At 33.8% G+C, this 19,665-nt stretch overlaps 1 protein-coding gene across 2 annotated transcripts in view; it reads left to right on the top strand.

The window, feature by feature from the left end:
• The window catches only part of LOC140452506 (fibroblast growth factor receptor homolog 1-like), a 139,617-nt gene that overhangs the window by 97,485 nt on the left and 22,467 nt on the right, over positions 1–19,665 (top strand). The window contains exon 5 of one of the 2 annotated variants that reach the window (XM_072546812.1): positions 15,398–15,591. The exons of the other annotated variant lie outside the window; for it this stretch is intronic. Within the exon in view, the coding sequence (XP_072402913.1) occupies positions 15,398–15,591 (194 nt within the window). The remainder of the gene's footprint in view (positions 1–15,397; positions 15,592–19,665) is intronic. 2 annotated transcript variants of the gene reach the window in all.

The following is a 19,665-nucleotide window of genomic DNA, read 5'->3' as shown; positions in this document are numbered from 1 at the left end:
TTTATAGAGACTAAATTATTTTAGGAAAGTATATAAAAAGCTTGGAGATATTTAAAAAATTTTATTTCTTTTTAAAGACATCTTCACTTTAAATGACATTAAAGAGTACGTATAATATATTTTTAATATCATGTTGAAATTCTTAACAACCTTTATAAAAATTAAAATATTTTGAAAATATGGTTTAATAGATTTATTTTCTTAATTATAGTAATAGTCCAGGCGAAATCTGTCGAAAAGTAGACCATAATTGACATTTCCGATAGGAGTCTATTTTTTTGCTGGAATTACTTCAGGATGTACCTTGCATCAATAATCACGATATGCGCTAGTCGTAAACCTTAATTAAATGCTTAATTTTTATTTAACAATATCTGAAAAAAATAAAAAATTTTTGCTTTTTTCGCCCATATTTTTGCCTATAAATATTGAGCGATATTACTCCAACAAACAAAAAAATTATAGAAGGTACAAGTTTTTCAATTTTGCATAATATTTGACTAGCTAGAAAGTGAAAATTTAATGTTTACAACAATCTGCCTTCATATTCCGCCTAGAAAAACTTTCTTAAACGACTGAAATTTATGCTAAATTTCGTTAGGATACATTTAATAGCTTTTCCATAAAAAATTTTGCAATCCAAGGTCCGCGGAACAAATTTCAAATTTTTAAAATTATGGTGGGCTCAAAATAAGTATGTACTTTAAATAGTCGAACAAATTTTTACATATAAAGAAAGGCTCAAGCTTTCACATGCACAAAATTTAAATCGGTCAACTAGGGGACCTTTTTTAAAGTTATAAACATTTTTTTGGCTTATTAATAAATAAAATACCTTTGAGAGTTTTACACATATAAATTTTAAAATTTGTACACTTATAGAACTTTGAAAGACGCGTCTTTAAGAAAAAATCATACATTTGGTATATTCTTCTTCTTCTTGACTGCCTTTACAACTCTGCGTAAGTCTTCGCCGCATTCACTATAGTCCTCCATCTCCTACGACTTTGCGTTTCCATTTCCCATTGTTGTACCCCAATCCTAGATTGGTTCAACATCATCCTACTAATCTTTTACCGTGTAGTCTCTCAAAAAAGACTGTCTTTGGCACTCTGTCTTCTTCTGATCTTACCACATGACCTGCCCATCTTATCCGGTAAGCTTTTATATGTATGACGATGTTTTCAGTACCATACAGAGTCACCAATTCAGAATTGCTGCGCCTTCTCTACTCTCCTGTAAATTCATTCAAACTTTTGTGGTCCAAATATTACTCCGAGAACTTTTCTTTTAAATACCAGCAGCTCATTTATTACCTGCTGATTTCGTGTAGAGTTCGTGTTTCACTTCCATATGTAACAACTGGGCGAATAATTGACATACAGTGTTAATATTGATGGTAGGGTGTATAACGCTATATTCCTCGTAGCTATCCTTGCTGAGGCCCCTTTTTCTATGTGGTTGTCATCTGTGATGACCGTCCCTAGATATTTAAACTCTTTTACTACTTTGAAGTTGTAGTCATTAATAGTTATGTTCTGCCTAATTCTTGCTCTTGGATTTTTGGTTACCAGCATGTATTTCGTCCTCTCTTCATTTATTCGAAGACGCAGACTAACTGTTTCCTTCTCGAGTTGTGAAAAAACCTCTCTCACGTCTCTTGTAGAATGAGCGACTGCATCTAGATCATCAGCAAAGGCCAACATTATTTTTGATCCTCGATTCGCAAATTTCCCTGTCAGCTCAAACGATATTTTACTTATTGCATATTCCGAGGCCAAATTGAATAGCAACGATAATAATATGGGTCTTCTTGTCTAAGTCCTGATGTTTTACTAAATGGCATCGATTTTCTGTTTCCTATCTTTATCTGTGCGTATGAGTCTGTCACGCATATTTGAGTCTAGGTCTAGTCTACTTCTTTTTATCGAATGATATGCTTTGCTAGAAATCTGCGAAAATTTGGTGTACATATCTCGATTGAATTCCCATTTGTTTTCTAATATTTGGCGGATCGTAAATACTTGATCTATTTTTAACCTTCCAGCATGAAAGCTGCATTGGTAGTCGCCTAGAATATCTTCTGAATATAGAGTGAGCGTCTTAAACAAGATAATTGATAGAACTTTTCGAATTCGGTTTATTGTTTGCCGAAATGTCGAAGCTTAAAGTTGGCATTCGTTGCCACCAACACTTGAAGACATTGAAATACAAAATGAAGCTTTTTAGGAAAAAACAACTCAGAAGGTACTTTAGAAGCGACTTATCCTGCTAAAACGAAAAAGAGTTTAAAATATTTATTGAAATTTATTAAAAATTAAATTATTAAAATATTTTATTTATTTATAAGAAATGTACAAAAAATAATTTACAACTTTAAAAAAATTCCTAGGCTCTCCTAGTTGACCAATTCAATTTTTACATTTTTTTAAAGTAAGCCTTTCTTTATATACAAAAAAGTTTTCGTCTTATTGAAGTGCTCGTTCTAGGCCCAGCACAATTTTGAAAATTTGAAATTTTTTTGGGGACCCTGGATTCCAAAATTATTAAGCAAAAACTATTAAACCAATTCTATTGTAATTTAGCACACGTTTTAGTCGTGTTATAAAGTTCTTCTAAGCAGAATATGAAGGCTATAGGTTATGTTTAACGGGTAGAAAAAATTTAAAGGAAAAACTCTTTGCAACTGTTGTTGCACTTTTTTTCACAATTCCCAACAAACATTAAACTTTCAATTTGTAGCTAGTCAAATATTATGTAAAAACTAAACTTTTACCTTTTATAATTTTTTTGTAGGAGCAATATCTCGTCGAGTTATAGACGAAAATATAGGCGCAAAAAGCAAAAATTTTAAATTTTTTTCAGATTTTGTTAAATAAAAAAATAAGCACAACGTTCGCGACTGGATCAAATCGTGTTTACAAGGTATATCTTGAAGTGATTCCAGCAAAAACTAGACTTATATGAAAAATGTCCAATTGAAAACAGATATGGCCTGAACTATATATTTTTAAACAAAAACAAATATAACATGCTAGAACTGCATTTATAAAAATGAAGAATAACTGTGTAGCCACTATATGAATCTACCCTTAAGAATTCTTATTTTCCGATAGTATGTCTTCCGAATACTAATGTATAGAGTTGAAGCATGTGCACTCTTACTGATGTCATATTTAAGAAGCACCAATATTTAGAAATTTCGTGGGTTGACAGAATCCCAAACACAGGAGTGCTAAATCAACTAAATAAACATTAACCATTCACAATATAAAAAAAGAAAATTAGGACTTCTCGTCACTATGCAGGATAAGATGGTAAAAGAGGTCCAGGTTGTCGCAGAATTTCTTGTTTTGAAGATTTTTTTCTTTTCTATAATAGCCAAGGTTCCATAGAGCCTGGTACGCTCACAAGAAAATATGTATTAATACAAGAAAAAAAGGGTCATTAAGGGATAAGAAAAAAAGCAAATTTATCGATTTACCAAGTCATTAAGGCATTCAATATTATTACATTACTATGGATTGCACTGAAAAATAATAACATGTCCTGTTATTACCCAAACGCCACCAAGTTTTGATCTACCATGATGCTGTTAGATCTGCTACATATATGGGACGAAAATATGACTGTGGAGATATGACAACCTTATTAAAAAGTGCCACATAAGATCTTATAATGGTTGTTCTGAGGAGTTCCTACTGTCCTCAGACTTGATCTCTGGACACACATGATCTGTCCACATATTAATAAATTTGATTTTCTTTATAACACCGTTCAAGATTCATATATAATATCTACTTGTTTCGTAAGGTGTGTGAATTACAGCAATAAATAAAAATACTATAATATCTATGCTTTGTGGTAGCTATTCAACTACAGACATTAGCGGTGCCAAAACGTCTGCAACGAGTCGCCACCAATGGCAAAACTAATTTGGAACGGCTGTACACCCTGAAATACGCAAAAACATTTTCTTTTATTTGTGAAGCCAACTGGCATGTTAGATACTTTATTTATCCCATTCGTTATCCTTATACACTCTTCGTGTATTTTATTTCCCTATAATTAAATATTATTTTTCAGAAACTATTCTAGGATCTGTATCTGAGAAAATTTTATTATTATATTTATGCCATATGTTCCTTTTTTGTGCCTATATATTTGAAACTTTCTACTCTTTACATTTTCATTGTATAAGCTTTTTATCTCTTACTAACACTATTTGCCTTTTCCCATTTGCTAATAATTTGGATTATACATTTTTGTCTTTTATTAAAATTAATTTTCATTTGCTGCGAATAGTTCGCTAAATCTCAATAAAAAGCTAACTCTCAACTTTGTTATTCTTGATTTTATTTGTATCGGTTGCCTAACTACCTCTCAACCAAGTTATTTTTCTTGTTTTATCGGTTGATTTTATGTTCGTAACACTTCGTCTCACGTTTTTATTTCAATAATTTTTAAAATAGCGAAGCGTTTGTTCTTTTGTCGCCGGAATTGTCGACTTAATGTTCTATTCGATATGCCTCTGTAAAAGGTATCAGTAATTAAATGTCCCCATTATGAAGCACCGCTCCATAGATGGGTTAGTCAAGTGGTGCGGCTGCCATCTCAAGGCCTCTTCAACTGCCTGTTTTGCTCTCGGGGTTCTTTTAAACGATAAATTTGAGTTTTAAGGCGCCAAAAACTAGAGATGATGGAATCGGTTATTGTTTTGGAACTATGAACAGTTCCGGTTCCGATAAAAACCTAAATTTACTTGCAGTCGCATTCCTGATATGCAACAGCAAATTCTGTAGCTTTCAAATACAAAACTAACTCTGCTATTAAAAAAATGGTCAAGAATCAGGGTTGCCAATATATAATCCAACTTGTAAGTAGTAAGTTCGGTGAATATTTTGTTTTAATGTGGTCAGCGACATTAGAAGTGTTACACCCAGAAGAAGAAATAATTTCTTGAACTTAATTCTTTGCACGATCCTCCACAGACTCTGGCACAGTTAATCCATGAAGTTTAAGTTGCTTAGAACAAGGTGCCACAAGCAAAAATCGATCATCTCATTCTGTCAATGCCTACACGTGTACAGGAGTGTATTCAGCTACGAGGTAGCCAAACACATTATTATTATTTGATTACACGTTAATAAAAATTATTTCAACGATATCATTTTAATCTTAATGTAAATCTACCATGCTGCCAAAAAATTAAGTTAAAAAAATTCCTTCTTCTGGGTGTAACATGTCTAATTTCACTGAGATATATGAAGAAACGTTATGTCGAAAATAACAGAATGATAAGAAAAAAGAGAAATCTTCCATATGCAATAAATATCTATTAGAGAACTTCTAGATAGAACAAATCACATATCTTCAGGTGCTATCAGAAACGTACTATGCATAACAATTGACTGAAAAGGGCTTACATATTAAAAGAATAAGGCAAACCACAAAAAACGAAAAAGAGTCAAGTGAAAAGTGTTTCGTCAAATAAGGTTGACCTTTTTTGGAAGCCGTCTGTTATAAAAGTGTGTTTACCATTTCTTCATCATATCCATTCCAGGACTCTGGAAGCCTATACCAGCTTATATAGGTCTAGTGGATCGGTACCATAATGTATTTGGTGTCACTTCGTGGTCTCCAAAAAGTATTTACCGCCTGCGATCCAATACCTCGCAGTCATGCAAGACATTGTTGACTGTTTCGGCCTTTCTACTACAGAGTCTGCAGTTCAAGCATCCATGAATCAGTCCCATGGTATACAGGTGTCCCTTAAATGGCATATGTCCAGTAAGGAAGCTTATTATGAAATTCAGTCCGTTCAATATGCATCTTGCCATGTGTTTGACCGAGTATATTTTCCCAGTATAAGTTGTTATCTTCGGATCCAGGCTTTTCTGGTTGCGGACGATACTTTTTAGCACTCCCACGGACCGCTCTGAACCAAAGTATCTTGTAGCTGATGGTACTCTGGCAAGTGCATCAGCTCTTTGATTGCCACATATTTCCCGATGACCTGAGAGCAATACCAGTGTAACACTGCAACACTGAGGTTGACTTAATAATGATCCATAAAAAAACAAATATTAAAAGGACGTCACCTTATCCTTAATGCTGACCTGAATGATACAGACTAAAAGGGCAAATAAATATTGTTTAAAAAATACAACGTTTGACAAAAAAATTTTGCACGTACACAAAAACAGAAGAAAAAATTAGCTCAGAAACGAAGACATTGATGGAAGATCGTAACGTGGTGCGAAGAAGGAGCAATTTCATAGAAAGAAGTGACTAAAAGCACTAAAAAACATCGAAACCTATTAGAAAAGCATGAATAAAGTCGAATTTTTTAAGACAGTACAAGAATGTTATACAAAGTTGTGTAAAAGTCGACAACAATGTCAATCACACTGTACAGAATGAGTTTTGAGAGTCACTGATGCTATAAGATGACATGTGTGATGATTAACATCACAAAGGACAACATTGAAGATGCAGAGCTTAGCAGAAGAATTATCCTAGTCAATACGGCATACTTTACTATGAACCAGATATTTAAATCACGAGACGTACATCAATGAACTAAGATACAAATTTCATCCGACATATAGTGAGCTATGGATGTAAAACTGAAGTACTGACCCAACAATCTGTAGACCGCATGGATATCTTTAAAAGAAAAGTACTAAGACGAATACTAGGCCCTATAAATGAGAATAACAGTTGGCGAATCATACCATTATGAAAGATATAATACACAAAGAACCACATTTATCTCAGTATGCCCACCTACAGCGTCTTCAATGGACATGCCAAGTATTTAGGATGGAAGAAAACAGGTTTCCAAAAAAACTGTTGAATTCAGGGGAAGAGACTATTCGAAAACCGAGAAAGCGATGGAAAGATGATATGGATGAGGTCGCAAGAAATCTTAATAGTCGATCGCGGAGAAGAATGACTACAAACTGTAACGAATGGAGAGGTTTGCTGAGCGAGGCCAGAGCTCGAATTAGGCTGTGGAGCCATATGACGGATGGATGCCATAACACTGAAATAGAGATGGAGAAGACTGATCGCCAGACTCGAGGGAGCAAGCTGTTGGAACGGAGGCCAATAGCTCATAAGTGCAGTAAAGAACGACTGATAAAGCGTTAGACTGATAGCGTTAAAAGATCTGCTAAAAACTGATTAGCCAACAGTGGATAACAATAGATCAAAGCTGATAACGACGACAGTATATCGACAGAGGCAAATGCTCACTGTCTACATATTACTATTTGTGTTGTCAGTAAAATGTAGAGATTTTTTTGTCTGTTTCGATGACTTTCAGTAATTTATATAATTTTTTTTGAAAATATTTAAATTGGTCTTAAATTAATTTCATTCGTTAATTAAAACTTTTTCTCCCTAACTACATATATCATCAAAATAAATTTTAAATATTTCGTGAGGATATTTCTGTCCAATACTCTCATGCTATGCTTGGGATGTAGCTTTCAGATAATGATTCGATAATGGCCTTAATTTGGTTTAGCCATATTACTAGAGATTTTTCACCAAAACTTTTAGCTGTAATATTCTCTATGATCATCCTTTCTGCACTGTATATCTATCCACGTCGAAAAACATCTTAATCCTTAACTGGTCCGCCACAAATGTGTAACATAAATGGTCCAACGTTTTCGTTTTCCCATAATTAGACAGTCTGTGTTGGGAGCTGTTGTCATCTTCTGGGGGCTCACAGTCATCTGAGTCTCACGTGGAATCTTTTTATTCATCAAACTCCTTTTCATTTGATCCTGCACTAATTTTTTCGCTAGTTCTTATCCAAACACACTTTTTTTCTTTTATTTCTTATCTTTATATATCGTTAAATTGCATTGAGTTCTGAGACTTCAATTGCTTTTAGAACATTTTTTGTCCAAACAATCCACTCCTCTATTTTGGTCATATCTCTCTCATAGTAGGATATGATTTCTGCTTTGTTAGTATTGAAATCAATGCATTTAAGAAACTATGCACTAGAAATTATTTTGGACAATTTTTCCAAAGGTCTTCTTCACGTGCCATCTCCGCGACGGAGGTTGGCAATCATCATGACAATCCAAAGGTAGGAAATTATTATACATTCTCCCCTAAATCCGTAAAGTATGGATCCTTTGGCTCATTTTTTATTAGCTTGGAAAGACTGTGATATTGCGCTCTTATTTTTTTATTGTAACCACATACGTTTTGATATTTTTACGTTTAATTTGTGTTTCCAAAACATCTATTAGCTCTATCGACGAATACCAGTTATCAGCAGTAATATTATGACTGATATTAAAAATTTTTTCAGCTGGACACAAAACGTCTTGAGTGGGCTTTAGAAACTTGTGGTCATCATTGCTTAGTCCAAATTCATCTGAGTCTTTTCCGACCGATTATATAAATAACCGCTTCGCACATCTGTGAGGCACTGAATTTTCATTAAATTTTGCCAGTGTATTTGGCATGTACATACCTATATTTAAAATCGGCACCTTCCACGGAAGCTCACTAGTCTCATCGACAATAAAAGATTATCCAAGACCTTAAACACTTTGACAATTTTTTATAAAACTATTAAAAATTAAAAAAATTGTTGCAGCCGGATTATCTTTTTTATGCTCCTCCCTAGCCGCCTAATTACCGAGTCGTAAAGCTCCTAATAGAACTGCAAATATTTTCTTACAACCTATTTTTCAACTTTTTACACTCTAAATACCTCTCTTCCTGTTCCATCTGTAGCAAATATGCAATTAAAATTTTCGTGGCTAGAATTAAATATCGCTGTATAAACTAAACGTAAAAAAATTCTTTTAGTTCTACCCTGTCAGTTTCTCTATCGTGCTTTTGTGATGCAGCAGAACATTTTCAGAATCATTCCTAATTTTTTGTTTATATGCACAACAATATTTTCTAACGTATTATAGAATAGAATAGAAATGCTTTATTGTCACTAAAAATTGTACAATTTTATGGATAAAGCTTACAAAAAGTCAAAAAAATAACAATAAAAATTTTAAATTTACTGAAATTACGAAAATTACGAAATCGCAAAATAAAAAATACCAAATCGATAAGGGATTAGCAGCTTCTCCCAGCGCTCTGGCTCTGGATCTTTATTTATGAAGCGTAGACTGTGAGGTGACACCGGATCAGTTAAAGGTTAAAATACATTAAGGGTCCCATTACATGGGTCTTGTATTTTAAAAAACCCATTAATTTTTTTACTTCCATATGAAAGTATAATAGTTCAAGAGTATTCACACCAAATTTGAAGTAACTTGCAATATTACATGAATTACAGATATTTGAATATCGCGCGGTCGCTACGTGCGCTCTCAGTTAAAAAATTTTGCAGAATTTATGTTTATAGTATTGTTTCATAATTGAACGTAGGGATTTTCAATCGGTCCACAAGTTCTTGTATTATACGAAAAAATTATTTAAAATCGATGAGAATCGTAGACGAAACTTCATTCACACTTATTTAAAAACTTTAAACTTCATTTTTCTTCAATCCCTTCATTCAATCACGAAACAACACTGTATAAATGTAGATGAGATGAACTGTATAAATTTTCAGCAACATCTATCGATTCGTTCTCGAGAAATCGTGCCTACCACACGGAAAAACAAAGTTTCGAAAAAAACGCGTTTGAAGTTTTTCAAGTGAGAGCGCACGTACCTACCGCACAATGTTCAAATATCTATAACTCCGCTAATATTGCTCGACTTTACTTCAAATTTGATGTGAATACTCTTGAAGTACTCTACTTTCATATGGAATAAAAATTATTTATTTTAAATACAAGACATATGTATCCCCTTTAATAGCCGACCAAACTTTTGACACTAATATCATCATCATCATCATCATTGGCTCCATATCCCATGGTGGGTCTTGGCCTGCTCAAGGATAAGCCTCCATTCTCTCCTATTCTTCGACTTGGCTTTCCAGTTTCGTACTCCCAACATTCTCAAGTCTTCCTCCACCTGATCCTTAAATCGTGCTCTGGGTCTACCTCTCCTTCTCACTCCATCTATTCTTTGGTTATAAATATGTTTTGGCGGCTCCATCTCATTCATTCTCTCTATGTGACCTAACCACCGCAGCCGGTTTATTTCGATGGACCTAATAATATCAGGTTTGTCATACAGGCGGTAAAGTTCGAAATTATAGCGTCTACGCCATAATTCGCCCTCCTGTACTACTCCATAAATATGCCGGAGGATTTTACGTTCAAAGCATCTTAAACGTTCTTCATCGCTCTTTGTCATCGTCCATGTTTTCGACGCGTAGGTGAGGAAGCGCTTGATAAGAGTTCTGTATATCACTAGTTTCGTTCTTTTTGTAACTAGGCTTGTTGTTTAAAATTTTTTTAATCCATAATAGGCTCTATTTGCCAGATATATCCGTCTGTTAATTTCTGCACTTACTGCATTATTCTGATTGTTTTGTGAGCCTAAGTATATAAACTCCCTTACTCTTCCGAAAGTATATGTTCCGATCGTTAGATCTTCGGGTAGTGCTGCTTGTATATAATTTGATGCTTTCATATACTTCGTCTTACTAGTGTTAACCTCTAGTCCCATTCTTTTTGTTGCTGCTTCAAGCGCCTTGAATGATTCGACCACGTCCGCCTTTCTTCTTGCAATAATCTCGATGTCATCGGCGTACGCACTAGTAATTGTACGCTGCGATTAATATTAGTTCCTCTGGTTGTTATTCCAGATTCTCTTATCGCTTTCTCTAGTGCAATATTGAATAGAAGGCATGATAGGCTGTCTCCTTGTCTAAGTCCTATCTGAGACTGGAACGTTCTGGAAACTCCGTTCTGCACTCTAACTTTACACTCGACTCTTGAGAGGGTCGCTTTCACCAATTTTACTAAGTATACTGGTATGCTGAGTTCTATCATGGCCTTGTACAGACAGTGCGTTTCTTTCAACACTATCATAGGCACATCTAAAATTAACAAACAGGTGATGAATATCAATGCCATACTCATATGTTTTTCTAGAGCTTGCCTTAGAAGGAATATTTGATCGGTCGTTGATCTTTTTTTATGAAACCCACACTGATATTTACCTATTATGTCTTCACAATATGCCGATAATCGGTCGTAAAAAATATATGCCAATATTTTGTATGCTACGTTTAGGAGGGTTATTCCTCTGTAGTTGTCACATATTGTTTGATCTCCTTTCTTGTGGATAGGTACAATTATACCTACACTCTAGTCTTCTGGCAACTTTATTTGCTTCCAGATCAGTTCTACCAGTCTACATATACAGTATGTCAGGTTTTTTTGCAATGCTTTAAAAGTTCTGAAGGAATGCCATCTGCCCCAGGAGCTTTGTTTTCTTTCAATTTTTGTATAGCTTGGATGACTTCTACCTCTGTTGGGATGCTATCTTTCTCTCTTTCGTTGTCAATGTCCTCGAGTTGGATTTCTGATTCGTGGAGCCCTGTCTCACGTCTTATATTTAGCCTTTCCTCTACTGGTGGTTTTCTGACCATCTTTCTAGTATCTGGTCCTGATCACAAATGATCTCCCCTGTTCTATTTCTAACGATTGATAGCCTAGATTTGAATTCTTTCCTGTTCTGGTTAATCCTCTTATAGAACTTTCGCGTTTCTGCTTGTGCCTTATAGTTCTCTAGTTCTTTTAGTTAGCTCTCTATATGCTCTTTCTTCTTTTTTTAAGTATTCGTTTTTCTTCTCGTCTCAGCTGCCTATACTCCTGTTTGTCTCGTTCTTCGCCCTTGGAGTCTTCTATATGTCTGATTTTTTCTTTGCGTTGCTTGGGCTAATTCCTCATCGTACCAGTCTGACCTTAATTTTTTACGTTTTTGCTTTCCGATAACTTCAGTTGCCACTTCTTCCAATATGGCTCTACACTGCCTCCAATAGTTGTTAATATCTTCAACTATGACATCCGTGCAGCCTTCCAGCTTCCTTTCGAGACTTTCCTCGAATCTTTTAGCTATCTCAGGGTTCTTCAACGCTTCTACTTGAAACCTTTCCTCTTTAACTCCTTTTTCTTTCTTTGCATTGGAGATTCTAGCTCTTAGTTTAGCTTGTAGTAGGTAATGGTCCGTGTCTATGTTCGCCCCGCGTCTTGCACGTACGTCTATCTCGTCGCTGAAGTGTCTTGCGTCAACCACCACATGGTCGATTTGGTTTACTGTATTCCCATCTGGACTTCTCCATATTCTCTTATGTATATCTTTGTGCCTGAAGCATGTGCTGGCAATCACTATGTTCATTGAGGAGGCTAAGTGTATTAGTCGAGTTCCGTTGTTGTTTGACTCTTCATGTAAACTGTGAATTCCAATGGTTGGCATGTATTCCCTCTCCTTACCTATCTTTGCATTAAATTCTCCTATTAAGACCTTTACGTCATTTCTAGGACAATGTTGTATGATATTTTCCAGTTGTTCATAAAATTGTTCTTTTTCTTCATCCGGCTTCTCCTCGGTTGGTGCATTGGCATTTATTTTTGAATATTTAAACAACTTACCTCTGATTCTTAGTGTGCATAATGTTTCGTTGAGAGGTTGGAAGTCTATTATAACGTACTTTACTCTTTTATTGACTATGAATTCCGTTCCTAATTCGTGTTCCGTTGGATGGCAGCTATAATATATCGTATAATTCTTTTTCTCTAATATTTTATTTCCCAACCATCTCATTTCCTGAAGTACAATTATATCGCTCTTATATACTTCTACACTATTAATGAGAGACTGCAAGGCTCCTGGCCTGTATAGAGATCTTACATTCCACAAGAATAATCCTAAATCATTGTCCTTTTTCGCGCCGAGTCGTCTCTAGATTTCAATCCGGAATTCTCGTAACATGCTGTTATTTACGGTGTCAGGGTGTTAACCCTACGCCTAACCCCCAACCTAGAGGACCAGTTCACCCGCTCTCGTCAGTTTCCGACCCAACTTTCCTCCCGGGTTGAATACCGGATCTCCAGTTGGGTTGCCTATAAGGCGATGGATAGGGACGACTGGAAAAAAATTATTGGGGAGGCTAGGACCCACACAGGTTTGTAAAGCCAAAATGATGATGATATTAAAAATAGGACAAATTATGGGCCAAATACCCAAGGAGTAAATTATGAAACAATTAGAGCCTATGATCTAAAAAATAACAATATCGCTAGATATTCAAATAACGAATGGAAGAAACATTTACCGATTTACTCGTGACAATATTACTTGATGATTTTTGGGAAATATTTAAAAACATCATTATCCAAACAATGAACGAAAAGTAGAAAAATAGAAAGAAATAATTTGCGAAATTCAAACAGGACAGCAAAGGCAAATACTATTCTTGAAAGTGCTCAAACATTTAAGAAGTGAGAAACATATAGATACAAAAGTAATAAAAAAATGGAAGGAGTGATTTTTATTGCCGCACAGCGCACTTAAGCCAGTAAAGGAAAAAAGCTGAAAAAATCTTAGACAAGTTTGGTATGATACGAGATGGTGAAAAAACACAATCTTTAAAAAAATCCTTCTATGACCAATAGGAATCAAGATGGCAATTTTTTCTTAAAATCCTATTTCCATTGTTTATTAATATTAATACCTGAAAGTTGAACAAATTATAAACGAAGATCTAAATTTGATGATCCTTTTTGTAGATGACATATACCGAGAAGGAATAAAAGGTATTTTGTTTGGGAGTAAAAGGTTTGGTGAAAATATTTGTTTCTACGTAAAACTTTTTCTACAAAAAACGTAGAAAACATAAATCGTTTCATATTTTAGTTTAAATAAACACATTTGGATTATTAATTTATAATTACAATTATATATTTATATAATTAATATACATTAATTATTAAAAATTTCAATATTTCTTACGAAATAATAGTAAAATTCAATAACTTTTTTATGAAAAACAGTTATTTATTTTTCCGAAATTTTTCAATTTTTCCGAGAGGTAAAAGTCAATCAGTTCTCATTATTTTCTCGACCTACACCAGTTTAAAAAAACGAATGTTTTGTGTGGCATAGAAGGCGAAATATTGCAAATTTTTCCAGCGCGATTCAATTTGCAGTTCCATTTAAAAAAAATGGAGCTCGGAAAGTTCCCCCTCCACTTTAACGTAAAGGTATTTTACGAGTACGATCACTTTAACGGGTTATAACTTTTTACAACTTCTCTGTATATGCCATCTATAAATTGGATCATAAAATCTAGATCTTCACTTATAATCTGTTCAATTTTCAAGCTAAAAGGTCAGCCATTTTTTAAATGGTAAAAAACAATTTTGAAAAAATGTCGAAATTTTTAAAAATATCTTAAAATTAAAGCCTCGACGAATCGATTGCGCTGTGCTAAATACCTCTTGTACATACATAATTTCAATTAGTTATATTACATATCATTATTCAAAAATAAAGTTATTAACATTTATACATTACTGCAAGGGTTTTTTGCAATTATCTCGGTTAATTGTTTATGTATTTTAATTTAGAAATTCTCATTAAAGAACTACAAGATCTACAACTTTTATTAGAAACATATTTCTAAAAAATTTATAAGAAACGTTTTATAGGCAAAAAATGATTTTCAAGAACCTGCATAGATTTTTACATGAAATTATAATATAAGTAAAGTATAAATTATAAGATAAACGATGAAATGTAAGATAGTTAAGATTACATCCTAGGAACTGAGAAAAGCAACAGAAACACTGAAAAATATTATGCATCTGAAAATGATAAAATAATATCAGAAATTATAAAAATCTGGGAAAGAATGTAATAATTCTGCTATTAGAAACCATAAACAAATCATGGGGGAAAGCAAGGGTACAAGAGGTACCAAGGATTTGTTAATATGACAATTTTAGCAATATTTTTCATGAAAATGTTGGTTTATTGTTACGGGATCATTGTTTAAACATTAAAACTCAAAAAATTAAACGTCAAAATTGACAAAAATGGTAAGAATTGACAAAAATTAAATTAAAAAATTCGACCGACTGAGTTCATTTTTTACCCAGCTGGTCTCAAATTTAATCTCCTTCAAACTGGAGCATACGGAGACCGGATGACTTTTGGAAAAAAACTGCTAAAGCTGTTTTTTGATAGTGGATCATAAAAATTTATTTTGACTTTTTATACCGAAAATTAGCCATTGTTACAATTTTTTTAATAGAACTCGATGATTCGGGAACAAAACATTTCCGTGGAAGTGACTGAGAACAATTTTAAGAAAATCCGTCACGACGTGCCCAACTGCATTTGTTCCTTTACTCTTATATAATTTTAGTAATCTTGTATTTTTCTATGTACATATAACTGTATAAATTTTAACATATTGAACATTTTTTTTAAACAGAGCGATACCCCTCAAAACCGTACATTAAAGATGGATATCCTCAAAATCAAACAGTTTTAGCTTACACCAATATTACCCTCGAATGTCCACAAATCATTGTGGATTTGGAACCATACATTCAATGGTTTAAGTTAAATGACACTGAAATACCTGAGGATGACTTAAGTCTTTTGAATTGGATACAGTTAGAACAGGTTAAAAATTGTTTTAAAATATTTTTGGTGAAGGCTCTAAGCTTACTCAGAAAAGTACAAAATCTACCTATTATAAAATTGAGATATTTGATTTTTATATTTTTTTTAAACCGAAGATATTTGGGGTGTGAAATTAAATGGCACAGGTAACCAAGTAGAGCTATTATAAAGATTATTGTGAGTAATCTGGCTTCCTTTCCTGCCCTCGTTTCAATTATTTACTCTAATTTGAACACAATACAAACAGTTTCAGACGTATTTCCACGGTCATTCGTTTTTTAATTGTTCTGGAAATTAACTATAAGTGCACAATAAACATTATCACGGCCCATTTTACTCTGCCTGCAGAAGTTCCGAAGAGTTCTATTGTTGTTTTTCCACTCCACTGTTTTAAATTTTTTAACCAGTACACAAAACTCTTTTGTTTTTGTTACTTGGACAAAAAACTTGGTAGTTTACTTTTATCTGTCTCATTCGTAATGATTTTTACGTGCCATTTTTGCGGCTGCCCTACGGCTTTAAGAAGCAGAGGTAGACCACCTACACAATGGACAGACGACGTCAAAAGAATCACTGGGGATTGGCTGCAGAAAGCTCAAGATCAACAGAACTGAAAGAAATTAGGTAAGGCATACATTCAACTTTGGATGCAGAAGGCTGGATGATGATGACGTAGAAATAATTGAAGCACGTAATATCTTTCGCCACGGTTAACATATTCCAGGTACTGCAGCTTTCTGGTTTTGATTGTTTCTATTATTTCCACACTCTCATGTATTCTTTTCATGAGTTCATTGTTTGTTACATGATCAATCCAAGATATTTTCAGCATTCTACTGTATACCCACAATTCAAATACTTCCAGTGTCCTAATTGTCGCCGCGTTTCTTAATTGTTTATAATATAGATTTTTTATGATCTGAAGGTCATTGTAGTCTATTGGTTTTGCTTTTAAGATGTCCTTAAGCTGTTAGTTACGGACTTTATCAAACGCCTTATTATAATCTATGAAACAGACGTACATATTGGTTAACACCCAATTATATCTGAATCAATAAAGAAAGCTTTGTAACGACGCCTTTACGGAGTCCAAATTGCGTTTCCTCTACATAAATGTCGAGTTTCTGATATATCCGTTTGTGTATGATCTTTAAGAACATTTTTAGTGTAGAGGACATCAGATTAATGGTACGGTGATCGCGCTGCATTTTCTAGCGTTTGTCTTCTTAGGGACGCAAATAAAAGTAGATAAAGGTGGTATTGATGTATGATTTTACATTATAAATGAATGCTTAAATTTTTGTCAGATGATTGATTTGTTAATCGGTAACCCTTTCTGCGAACAAGATTCAGAAGAAAAATATGCTTTTGCTGCAAAGTAGAAAAATACTAAGAATATAATGGACTTTATAGTATACAGCGTAACATTCAGAATTTGGTAGAAATCGTTAAAATAAAAAACAATAAAGAAATAGGAACAGCAGATTAAGTCATAGAAAGTTAAATCAAGACCTACCAGTAAAATCAAAACGTTATAAGAAAATTCAGTAATATAATTAAAAAATGAAATGATAAATAAAAAACAATAGCAAACAACAGACGAAGACATTTAAAAATACACAAAACAAGTCTTATCTTACTAAATAAAGCAAACTGCGTAACATATTCATCAATAGAATGTAGCAAGATTTCGTTACCGATACTCAAAGAAAAAGTTTTGTCAGAAGTATCAACTATTAACATTTCATTTACCGCCAATTGAAAATATCAACATTAGCAAGTTTTTTCCGGATTGGAAATCGAAAGGCCAAAAACAAAAACTGTAATTTTTATTAGAGTTCATTATGATTTATTCCCATATATAAAATATTTAGTAGAAGTGGAATAGGGAGAATGAAAAATTAGAAAAAGCAAAAAAGGGCTAATAGGACTGATATGAAGGAAATGACGCAAGCAAGGAGTAAGGCAATGGCTACTAGTTATAATGAGTTTAAAAGTATAATAACCAATGAGATAAAGAAATGAAAAATAGATGTTATGGCTCTACAAGAAAGTAAACTAATGGTAAATGAAATAACGAAAGTTGGGGCATAGCGCTATTTAAGAGTGGCGGGAAAGACAGGAGGCTGGTAACAGGTTTCGCAATTGCAAAAAAAATTAAAGTGAAAGTTATGTCATTCAGTCCTATTTCAGACAGGATGTGCGTAAAACTAATCGCGAAAAAAGGAATAAAGTATAATTAAAATACATGCCTCATCCGAGGAAAAAATGATGAAATAAAAGCTCTATTCTACGAGCAAATGACCAACCATTAGGAGCATCTACCAAAAGATGATATAAAAATAATAATCGGTGATTGCAATGCAAAAGTGGGGAGAGAAGCTATGTACAATCGTTGATTGAAATATTAATATTTCAATCAACGGTATAACGTAGTAGTTGGAATGTATAGCAAGCATGAAGTGATAAACGATAATGGCCCCAAAGACATCAGTTTTGTGATGGAAAAAAATAAGTTTGTGAGGAGCACCCAGTTAGAACTAAATCAAATACATAAGGGATCCTGGATGTCTCCTGATGGAAGGACGGTTAACGAGATTGATTACGTATTGGTGGAAAGAAACCACATGAAATTTATAAGAAATATAATAAGTATGATAGCAACCTAAATGGATTCGGACCATTTTCTGGTTAGAGCTATATGTGGAATGGTGCAAAAATATGAAGAAATAAGAAAAATAAATTCAAAGTGGGAAATAGTTATTGCCTCTCTTGTAGTTTGCCTTACTTACTCTATTCCTAGTTTCTTCTCGCCTGTCTGGAATAATAGCCATTTACTTACTTCATTTATATAGTGAAGGAGACATTAAAAGTTAAAACGAAATAGCTGCGGAAATGCTAAAGAATGGAGTGGAAGAACTACAAAAAAGGATGTATAGCCTTATCAAGAGGATACGGAAAGAGAAAAATATGCCCAATGATTGGATCAAAGCTTTATTATGCCCCATATACAAAAAGAGCGATAGATTGGAATGTGAAAATTAGAGATGTGTTGCTCGACTGGAAACTTGTTACAAGACTCAACAGATAGACTCAACATATTTGCTGAATATAAACCCGGTGAGTATCAGGCCGGTTTTATCGAGTTGTATCGAGTTAATAGATCACTGACAGATCAGATTTTTACACTAAAAGAAATCCAGACTACCTGCTATAAACATAAGGTAACCCTTCAAGCGTTATTCATATAATAAAATATATGAAGCTTTGAGCTCCTTAAGCATTCCCGTAAAACTTGTTAGGTTAGTAAAAATGACTCTGAATATCACAAGAAATCATGTAGTATGAAGATTATTCTCATCGCATGAATTTGAAGTAAACAGAGGTCTTAAGCAAGGAGATCCGTTATCCACAGTTCTTGTTAATTTGGTATTGGAAACAATAATCAAAAATAGCCGAGTTAAAACGACTGTATCCATCATCAACAATGAACAGCAATATCTGTCCTTCGCTGATGATTTTACTATTCTAACGAAAACAAAAAATAATTAAGTAATGTTGCAAAAAGATTAGAAAATGAGATAAACTATTTTAACCTAAAAATAAACCAGGAAAAGTCAAAGTAGCAGTTTACTTTCATATCTAATGAATCATTTTACGTATCTAGAGAATAGAAGAGAAAGATCAGGCAAAATGGAAACTGAATGCCGATTTGCAAAGATCTAATCCAAATATGTATAGAGAAGAATAAAGTTAAGGATATATAAAACGGTAATAAGGTCCACCGTGACGTATGGTAGTGAAATATGAACAATGATAAAAGCAAATACGGAAACATTGGAAGAAAGGGACAGGCAAATGCTCAGAGCTATATATAGATTCAAAAACACGGTGGAAGGTTGAGTGTGACGAACAAATGGAGAGCTAGAGGAGCTGTATAACGAACCAAGCATCACTCGCTTCATAAAGACACAAAAAGTGAGATAGATCAGGCACGTGATGAGTATGGAAAGGAAGAGAATTCCAAAGGTGATCCCGAATCGGGGCCCAATCACGAAAAGAAGGAAAGGAGGA

The sequence above is a fragment of the Diabrotica undecimpunctata genome, chromosome 10, assembly GCF_040954645.1.
Source record: "Diabrotica undecimpunctata isolate CICGRU chromosome 10, icDiaUnde3, whole genome shotgun sequence".
Taxonomy (NCBI): Eukaryota; Metazoa; Arthropoda; class Insecta; order Coleoptera; family Chrysomelidae; genus Diabrotica; species Diabrotica undecimpunctata.
This window is presented reverse-complemented; position numbering and strand designations above follow the sequence as displayed.